This window comes from Danaus plexippus, chromosome 4 (assembly GCF_018135715.1).
Source record: "Danaus plexippus chromosome 4, MEX_DaPlex, whole genome shotgun sequence".
NCBI classification, from domain to species: domain Eukaryota; kingdom Metazoa; phylum Arthropoda; class Insecta; order Lepidoptera; family Nymphalidae; genus Danaus; species Danaus plexippus.
The window spans coordinates 8,367,210-8,377,993 of NC_083538.1; the positions used below are offsets into that span (position 1 = coordinate 8,367,210).

The 10,784-nt window shown below is 33.7% G+C and overlaps 2 protein-coding genes across 2 annotated transcripts in view; both read left to right on the top strand.

Moving 5' to 3' along the window:
• The window catches only part of LOC116768658 (protein peste-like), a 28,721-nt gene extending 25,834 nt beyond the window's left edge, over positions 1–2,887 (top strand). Inside the window, exons 8-10 of the mRNA XM_061526859.1 lie at positions 101–303; positions 805–878; positions 1,676–2,887. Of these exons, the coding sequence (XP_061382843.1) occupies positions 101–303; positions 805–878; positions 1,676–1,937 (539 nt within the window). The 3' untranslated portion in view covers positions 1,938–2,887. The remainder of the gene's footprint in view (positions 1–100; positions 304–804; positions 879–1,675) is intronic.
• A 3,469-nt stretch (positions 2,888–6,356) lies between these two features.
• On the top strand, positions 6,357–10,784 carry LOC116768529 (protein FAM151B). Its single transcript, XM_032659268.2, has 5 exons — positions 6,357–6,512; positions 8,322–8,423; positions 8,662–8,906; positions 10,044–10,286; positions 10,479–10,784. The coding sequence occupies exons 1-5, from the start codon at positions 6,479–6,481 to the stop codon at positions 10,707–10,709; spliced, it is 855 nt and encodes a 284-aa protein (XP_032515159.1). The 5' UTR covers positions 6,357–6,478; the 3' UTR covers positions 10,710–10,784.

Below are 10,784 nucleotides of genomic sequence, written 5' to 3' on the forward strand. Positions count from 1 at the left end.
AATAGCTCATCAAAACAACAAATCTTAAGTTGATTTAGAAATTCTTAAAAAAATAACAAATTCGATTTCATCTAAATAAAACCTAGAATGTCTATTACAGCTTCAAGATCTCCCGACAACGCCTGCTTCTGCAGCGGTGAGTGCAGTTGGAGCGGTACAATGAATGTCTCCGCGTGTCGTTACGGCAGCCCGGCTTTCATGTCCTTGCCTCATTTTCTGTACGGGGATCCTGAACTGAGGTCCTACGTCACAGGCTTGTCGCCAGATCCTGAATTGCATTCCTTTTACTTCGCCATAGAACCGGTGAGTATTGCAGCAGAAAGTAGGTGCTCTTCCGGTTAAAAATCAGCTTTCAACAGGTTTCTTACATATAACTTCATTGTATAGTGATGTACCGATTGTTTTTTGGAAATTTAATGGTTCCACATAATTGCATTTAAAACCTATCACCTGCATTATTTTGGTGAAGTCTATTTGTATTTTCTTGTAGTGAAGGGAATCAAATAAATCAGATACACCAAGACAAACTTCCTGTTAGAATTCGTTATGTTTTTCTTTAATTGCAAGTACTATCTAGATTATTCAAGGTGAACCTGCATTGAATATTGGATGGCTATCAGACGGTCTTATCATAATCGTAGTTGTTGAATACATTTTAATACTTGTACTAGGTAAATATTCTTAATTAAGAATTCCAATTTTCATTATTTATGTGTCCTGGCTGCATTAGTGACATTTTAATTAAAAAATTACCTTGTTATTCATTCTCTGTTAATGGATATAAATATTTACCATCTATTTCAGAGACTCGGAGTGCCAGTGGATGTGGCGGGAAGATTTCAATTTAATATTTTTATTGAACCGACACCAAATATTGCGTGAGTTATATTAGTCAATAAATATAATTTTACTACCGTATATTATACAGTAACTAGTGGCCCAAATTGTATTAAAAGACAATACTAACCAAAAACATCCTTAAGAAGATACAAAGTGTGTTTACAATATATAGGAAAGAAACAATCACACATACAATAAATTTAATATACAAAATACCACGCAAATTGTATAGGATGACATTTGGCAACCAGAGGTTCCAAGAAAACTACGAAACTTACTTATATGTATATTATAATGAGAATTACATATTAGAACTTATAGCCTATACCTTAGAATACACGTTCGCCCCGACGTGAGGATAGCAATCCCATTCCCTTGCTTGTGTGGTGTCAGGAATCTTCTGGTTCTCACGGCTTGGTGTTCGTTCCGCGGAGTCAGCAGCGTCACTCGTTATATCATATTATATCCATACAATGATGTTTCCCCAGCGATGTTCATTTATTTTTTAATATGTTGCGCTAACGTAACACGCACAAAATACAATACCATAGCTAATAATTCATAAGTATCGGATTTAATAGTAATTCGTTGTTTTTAAAGACAACATTGCCGACGTCACTAATGTCACATCTTATAGTACGTTCCATAATATTCCAAACTGAAACTTCAGCTCTTCTAAAATCCTCGTATTTCTCGAAGGTTCTTCATATTCATATTGTTCAACGATCCGCACTATCTGAACTCAACTGTCGTTCTTCCAAACGTCGTATTTATACCAAAATTCAAATACATACAATTAAAATACATATACTAAGTAGCTATTTTCCCATTGCAGACTCTATGAAAACGTTCCCCGGATGATGTTCCCGGTGTTTTGGGTGGAGCAAAAGGTTCAAATTTCTCCGGAAGTGCTATCTGAACTGAGATCCGTACGAGCGGTGCTGGAGCGAGGGGGGGCGATCCTAGCGGGAGTGGCGGTGGCTCTCGCAGCCCTCGCCCTCGCTCTTCTAACCTGCTGTTCAAAGACAAGCAAGTACACCAGTCCGCAGGAGATCAAAGAAAAGGACGAAGCGGAAGTAAAATTAAACCCTATGTGATAGTAAATAAGAGCGAGACTCTCTCATATTGTATACTGTGTGTACATGGGTGCGGCTGAATGTATGGATGTATTTGTTTTATACTTTTCTTGGCTGATATTATTATGTGATATTACTAGGGCCTGTTTAAGAAATTTATTGTTTTATGAGAATTTACATAAAATATAATTTTTTTTGAATCAAGACTCGTTTATAATCGTTAACTTAGAAGTAATTAGAGGTATACATGGTGAACTAATGTTGCTGGATTTAATTATAATATTCTCATCAATAGTTTTTCAAACTCCTCTTTGAATAAGTAAGTAATGAATCATCAATTTATGACTGTACATGATTTTATTAAATCCAATTTAATTTTGTTTTACTTTTAACTCATTTTAATGAAGATTCCACATATCATACCATCAGCATGAGCGTTATAGATAGTGAAAAGTATAGTTTACCCCGTTAAAACACTACTAACGGTAATAAATGACTGTGATCTCAAAAATTTGAATAATTTTCGTTAACTATAAAGCTCATACTAGGGGTACAATTTCGTTAACAATCTATTGTTAGTTTGTATTATTTTGACTGTTCATAATTTTGTTAAATATTAAATTAAAAATATGCATTCCAAATAAGTACAACACGATGACAATTATATTTTAAATATATTAATAAGGTAAGCGTTTCTAAATGTAACTGACCGTTTATTGTCGTATAAGATTAGGGAAAAAAACTTAATTATTTGAAAATATAATATAAAATTTGTTATTCTCGTATCGAAGCTCACAATTGTTATTTTTTATCTGGATAAAAGTTGAATTAAATATAACATTGTGTAATAAGTTACCATCACAGGAATTCTATGGATATTGAAATTATATATATATATGTATAAAACTTTTATAAACAGACCAATTTCAGGCCACTTCAGAAAGAAATTATATTAAACAATGAAATTTAAATTGTTTTTTAATTATCCAAAAACGCAGCATACATGGAATGTACAGCCTTGCTGACTCCCCGACTAAATATGTCGTAAGTCAAAAACTCACAGTGATTGAACTGTTGTTGCATTGTGGCATAACCACCATCATTATCGGAACTTATAATCAACGGATATAAATGCATCATATCCTGTCGTTTTGTTGACGACCTGACGGCCTTGGCGAGAATTGGGCAACCTTTCGACAAAAAGTTTATTCACGATAGAAAATAATGTTGGCCGGTCAGATCCCAAGCTGTATAGTTTACAAATTTAACAATCGTTATAAAAATTCATAGTCACTTTTGAATCAAATATGTAATGTTTCTATTGTTTATTTTAAACAAAAGAGAATTAAGATATAGGTCATAAAGGGAACCAAAAAATATATAAACAATAAACATATCGGAATACACCTTTATTAAATATACTCGTACATTACTCGGACACCATCTTTCTGCCGGCAGTTTATTTTATTTTGATGGAAATAAAGAAAACTATTTTTATTGAGACTAGTAGTACAAATATGTCATATCAACTTATATTTACTTTTTTAGTAAAATATGTAATAAAGAATTACACGAACAATCTATCAACAGCTTTTGTGAGAGATGGAACTAGGGCAACAAAATCAGACGTCAAGCCTTACTCTATCAATAAATCGTCTTCGGATTGGACTATAATGGCGAATACCTATGAGAAGCAATATAAAACCCCAGAGGATATTTGTGTATCAATGTCTCGACCAGACATATTTTTATATTCGTGAATTTTAAACAACATGACCATGCCATCATAGTCAACAAGTACCAAAGGTCAAAAAGTATTACGAGCCCACTAACGAACTCACTAAGGATAGATTCGTTGTAAATCTGTACGCGGTAGGAGTAGGAGCGAGATGCATAACAGCTAAATCTCTCTACCACCTACTAAAAGACTTGGGCCTGTCCATGACTAACGTCAGTTCATTCTTAGAACGTTCGTCGAAGGCAGACCTAGTAGGTTCGTTTCAAATTTTATTAGGTAGAGAGAGGAGCTTGGACGGTAGAGGTGAGCGTTTAACGCTCGTTAGATAGGGGCCCCTTAAACCTACACCTGGGTCGCAAGTCCCAGGCAATGTTGAAGTTCCTCTCTCTGCGACGGGACGGACCCGCCACCCACAGGATGAATTCATGGAATGCTAAGAGGTCTCGTCTCTGTGCAACTTAATGACAGGAGTTTGTTAAAATGTTGTTTATTCATCTTTATGAGACACGCAGTAAGGCACAACTGACAATAATGAGGTAAAGACAAGCGTCTGTAATATAGAAGCCTTTATAATGTTGTAATAGTTAAAAAAGATCGTGAAATGAGATTCGTAAGATCACTTTTGGGTAAAATGAGGAGGTATTCACTTACCCATTAAGGACCTCGTCTGGGATTACATATATTAAATACATATTTAAAAATTCTGTATAAAGAAACAGCTTTCTTTATTCCTGATGTGCAATATTAATTTTAACAATACATCTCAGCCTTGAAAATGAATTTAGATTTATCCGGATATTAAAAAAATATATTGAAATAAGATGTGTTTGACAAAACGTAAATAAATATTCATATTTTTAAAAGAATTATTAGAAATACATAATAAGAAATAATTTTAGGGGAGACTTTTTGTTTGCAAGGAAAGTTCTCTCATTTAAAATTGTCAATTCTGTTGAGGACATCATGGGAAATCGAAGTAACAAACTTTTTACAGTTGACAATTTTTACAAGCAATTTATATAATGAGATAATTAGGAGAAAACATTTAATTCTATAGACAGTCGAATTATGTCGAGAACTTAAATAATTTTGATATATTATGAAACTATTTTAAAGTACTCGAGGCGTTTACCGATTCATTAGAATGGATCATCTAAAGTTAAAAATCTGGCATATTTTTAGACAAAGTATTAAGGGTCTAACCTTAAAAACCACGAACAGATTTTACTTGAAAGAAAAAAGGAGAAGGGAGTTATAGCGGTGAATGGTACTTGGGATCAGAAAAATATTAAGAAAAATAGTTCCTTTTGCTCAGTGTTAAACTATCCTTTATATATAAAGAGATAAGACGAAACTTTTATCTCCGGATACTCAAAGTATCTTTCAAGCCAAAGAAACTCCATTAACTTTTGTGAAATAAGTTTTTGGTCACTTCCCTTCTTCTGCGAATTCTTAATGCAAGAAAAGCTCTTAAGACTGACTCAAACAGCCTCATAAAAAGAAACGTCCAGCCCACCTCCTCGAGGGCACCTTAGGAAAACTATTAATTTCAACAATTGAAAAAATATGATGGAAACCCCAATTTTAGCGGTTTTTCTTCTGATGTCCTAATCAATTCCTATATGCGTGCATAATTATCATGTACCTTTGAAAGAGAAATTAATTACTAGACAGACTCAAGATGTGATTTGGTTTTGCTCCTTATAATGTTAAGAAGTCATTAACAACTTTGAGAAAAAAAATTGATAATAAAGCATTTGCAAGACACTGAGAACTTTAAAAATTCATCCCGGGACCCTTTCTGCATTGCCCAGCTCATGGTTTAGGTATTTCCTGGACTACGAAATCTGAATATACTTGGTAGGTAGGAGTGTAAAATGTTATATCGTGTAAAGAGCATAATGAAGAGCAACGCTATCATACTTATGACAATATGAAGACCTTTAACAAGAGTGTTATGTTACTTTATAGCTGGCTTAAGTGAGCGTTCCACCTTATCATAACCATCAAAAATTTCAGAGTTCTAATCCTTCGATAAGGAGAAGATAGTAGAGCGTCTCGCTACATCAATCACTACACCGGCCCAACGAAAACTTGCTGGAAAAGCAGTTTTAGTGATTAAACAGGCGGCCCACATACGGCAGTACACGATGGTTCTTAGATGTATTTTCTTGTCAATTTAACCATAAAAAAATGAATGATTACAAATCCTAATAAACTTATAAATGACTACATATATTTGAAATATAATAACAGAAAATAGGAAATAACATTAGTATGTACTGACATGTTTTTCTCTATAGAGTTTTGATATGGGTATACATATACCTATTATCTTAACACATTTTTATCAGACATTTCAGATGATACCACTCAATTATTTTGTCAGTCAAAGTCTTCATCTCTACCGATGTAAAAAAAAAATATTAAAATTTTGTTTGTAAAAAAATATCTAAATTTTATAAAAAAAAAAATAAGGCATTATAAAAGATTATTTTTGATTTTTTTTAATTATATTAAGAAAATGGTACAAAAAACTGTCAAAAACATAGTGCTATTACAACTTGTTAAATATTTTTCTTCACGTTCATGCTATTGTCTAGCGACTAGTCTCTCTCTGCTAATAGTAGCGGATCGAGACTTGTTTAATACAAAAATTCAGGCGCAGCCGCGTCGAGCAACTAGATTAGATAAAATCTCTGTGTCCTTGATATGTTACCAATTTGCTTGTTCGCGACAATCGCTTGTAATTGGACGATTGTCCAGGTGGCTTCCTGCGGTACTCCCGACATCCTGCGCCAGTCTCCTCGATCCCTGGGACGACATGTTCGCCTTTGTCGTGGCTCTGGCTTTATCAGGTAGGGATTATTTAGGGGTTATTATTTTTGGATATAATTTTAGCGTCGAACGGAAACGACGGGTCATTTTGATCATGATATTTTTGTATATAATTCTAATCACTTTGACATTCACTTGTATCAATGAATTTTTATACTTTGTATATTATAATGTGGTATAAAAAAGGGATTTTTGCAATTAAATTACGCAATTATTCGAATTCAACAATTAAAAAAGTATGTGTAATATTAAAATACATTAATTCATTACTATCATTATTATTTAAGGACTCACAGAGAGGACGTACAGGTCATTATAGCTTTAATTACCTTTGTGTTTTGTTGCTTTCTTCGTTAATTCAAGAATTAAAAAAATATTTTTCATTCTATAAAAAATGCAAATATCAGCAAAATTAATAAAATGCATGCCTAGGTAAATATATATTGGTTTTTTATGAATTAACTACTTAGATGTCATCACATTTATCATAGAAAAACTTTTTTTAAGCACCTCCTTTTCTGTATGTTTCTAATTGCAATGTTCATAAATTAAAAAAAAAAATATGACGTTATTGTTAATTTTTTAAATAACTTACACGTTAGTTATAAATATTCTTAACTTTTATAGTAAATTAAATTAATATCACGTGACTTATTAGTTATAAATCAATGGCAATAAAGTTATTTGGGTCGCGGTAATGTTATATAGCGTCTTAATTTCGAACCACATCCGAAATTAATAGCGAACTGCATAATTTATTATAAAGGAAACCGCTTCAAAGAACGACATTTATATTTCTTACATTGTTTATGTTACGCGATCTCGGTTTATTTTTGCTATAAATAACTAAAACCTTTACCGTCTGTTGCTCTATTGACACATTTGCTAAATTTATAGGTCAGGCGCTGATTAATTTCTTTTCTAAATCTTATTTTATAGATTATTTCGTTAAAAGTAGGTTGAGTAACAAATTTAATTAAACATATGGAGTAGGTATACGTAAAGTAAGGTATAAGGTATGCGTAATATTTGAGAAAGCAAGTATTTATCGCAAAAGAAGTAATAACTAAAGCAATGTGTTTAGAAAAGATATAAGTTTGAAAGTTTTAAACTTTCGATAAAATAATTAATCCAAGTATAATCGTGCACGAGTAACTGTTAGATACTAACAACCAGCGCCCCTAGCGGAAATTAAAAGAACTCTAGTAAACGTCATTGCAATTTACCGATTACGCGCATCGCGACCTTCATTGAAGTGTTATACAAAGAAGACGACTTCTATGTTGCATCTTATATCAAGCCACTTATTATTAGTATACGTTTGCTAATATTATTACGTAAGTACAATTAGAAAACTTCGTATAACTACATAGTATTCATTTATAATAGTTGTGCTTTCAATTACAACTCAGCTGTTTCCTAAAATTGACAACTGACAAGTGACTTCAAACAACATTTCTGTCAAAAGAATCATTTGTTGCTTTTTTTATTTAGATATGGATTCCAGAATTTTAGTAATGCTTAGATATTTTTTTTCCTGTATATTTTTTATAATGTTATAACAGTGTGAAATAAAATATAGGTATCATTTAATGATTATATTGTAAGTTTTAGTTTTAAGCATTACTTTATATTTTGAAAGAAATTGTTTTGACAGTGTCCTGCCATGAAAATAATTATGGCTATTTAATTGATTAATTTCGTCCTATAATAAAATAATATAATGTTCATATGCACGAATTATATTTTATTTATAAAAGAAATAGCGTAAAATAATCTTATAATAATCAAAGTTTCCTTACAAATAACAATTATTCTAAATTTATCAGCCCCTGTGGCTCTTGCCGAAGAGGAAGCAATGAAGAATCTAACAACCGTGACCTGGGCACACGCAGTTAACAATAAGACATATCTAGAAGCTGCATTAGCTAGTAAGTATTCGCCCTGAAATAGCTCTTTGATACCACAACCGCAAACGGAAATTGCGTGTATATATTCGTGACTCGTATTAAGAAATAACTTTGAGGTGATTTTAGAAGATAAGTGATTATATCGAAGGAGTAGTTTAAAATTCTTGACTGCTTATTTTACTTTTTGAATGTTATTGTAGGCGTTTTATCTTTGTACTGTATAAACGAGGATTTTTTTAAATATCAATTTTTTTTGTAGGTGAACTGTCGATGCTAGAAGCCGATGTGGTTCTTGGTCATATTTCCGGTAAGGACGGCCCCCCCATTCCTATAATGGCGCACCCTCCATTGACCACTTCAGATCTCAGCTTGGGCGACTTTCTCACCGGCGTGGCTCAATATAATAATGTCAATGCGAAGCAAAAAGGCGTCAAGCTAGACTTCAAGAGCATTGAGGCCTTTGAGAAGGCGCAGGACATCATAGCACCGTTCAGTAAGCCCGAGGTAAGATTCGTGTAATACGACCACACAGAGGAGTTCTCTGTTATTTTAATCCTGTTGCAGAGGCTTACTCGCATTATTAATTTTAGTCCCATTAAGAGCTCATGAGGATTTATGGATATTTTTTGGCAGAAAGTGCTCAAATACTTTTCACAATATTTCACAGTACTGTGGCTTGGATACCAGAATTAGATATAGGCTATGATTTATGCGTAAATCGTTTGTATTTGACGCGCTAGACACAGACTGTAGCTGTCGCTGCCGGTCGGTTACCATATATATTATTTTTACCCACTAAACATTTCTCTGATATTAATTCCCAAATCCAAGCGGATGAAGCCGGAGGCAAGAACTAGTAGCGATATAAAGTAGACAATAGATAGAAATTAATCACCTTATATCAAACTTATACAAAATAATAAACCTTTAAGGTTTTTTATGATCACTAACAAAACACAATTATATATAATTTTATTAGAAATACAATGTTATATAAATTCGTATCTGTTCCTCTTAACTGCTGTATCATGATTCACGAGTACCACAATAAAAATGTCAACCTTATAACCTAAATATCACACTAACTCAGTTGCCCCTGTGTAAACGCCATGCCATTGCAATTACTAAGTTACCCGTGAGTCATTCTATAAATAAGCTTGTTAAGCTCTTATTACTTTGAACAAATTCAGGCAATTAAAATCGGCTTAAACACGGCATGACATTGAGGATACCGCTGCAAGGGAAAACCAACCTAATTGCATATAATGGCCGTGCATCTAAGTTGGTAATTCTTCCGTACGATCCGTTATGGAAATCGAACAAGCAGGGAACGGCGATACGGTTCACTTTTAAGGATGTGCCGCGGCCCGTGGAGTATTAATAAATAGTGACTGAGCGTGTGAATTATGAATTTGAACGTATCGCGTCTTTCGGTATAATTGCTCCCAATAAAAAGTAAAAAGCTTAGACGCGGCCAGCTAGTGTTGCCAGTTTATTTATAAACATTGTTGTCATTGAATATTCTTCACGATCTTAATCGGATTTGGCTGGAATTTTTATTTCTATATCCTTATTATAATATGTCAATATTTCATGTCAGCCTTATATAACGGGTTTTTTCTATTACACTTATGTCCTCAGGTGACGTTTCCACTTTGGTTGAATGCGGACATCCTTCCTGGTCCTATAAAAGCTACGACCAAGCCGGTAGACGCCGAAAAATTCATTCAGTTAGCTTCCAAACACCCACGGGCAGTTTTATCTATAGGATGGACCACCAACTATGGAGGAAACATAACTGAAGGGGAATACAGCCGGGAACAAATAGGATCCATGCTTCGTTTAGTCAACGAGCACAACGTCAATCAAACTGTTACCTTCCCGGTAAGTAAATTAGTCATTTTAATAACATACGCTGTATTTCACTAACAATGCCTACACTCTACAGCGCATCTCACGACAACTCAAGCTATAAAACATTGGTGAAAGTAATCTTCTCGTCGTCGTAACATGTCAATAAAAATCTCCTATTCTTTTGATGCTCAATTTTCAAGTGTTTGAATATTTTTTTTCTAGGTAAGGGCTGGTCTCGCATCAAATAGCCAACCGGTGTTACTAGATTTAGTTCGGGAGACCAGTTCCCTCAACTCCTCAATCACGGTCTGGTCGAGTGAGGGTGACAACGTGGAAGTAGACCGACTGCGAGCCCTCATCCTCACCATGGGCCTCGAAAAGACGTACCTGGATGTACCCCACGAGCTCGCCGCTAAGCTTCATTTACCACCTCCCACTAATACTAAGAATTAAATATGTGATTGTGTATTGATAAAAAAAAAATATTAATATTATAGAGAATTAAGCTGTCTCAAAATGTCACTAGTA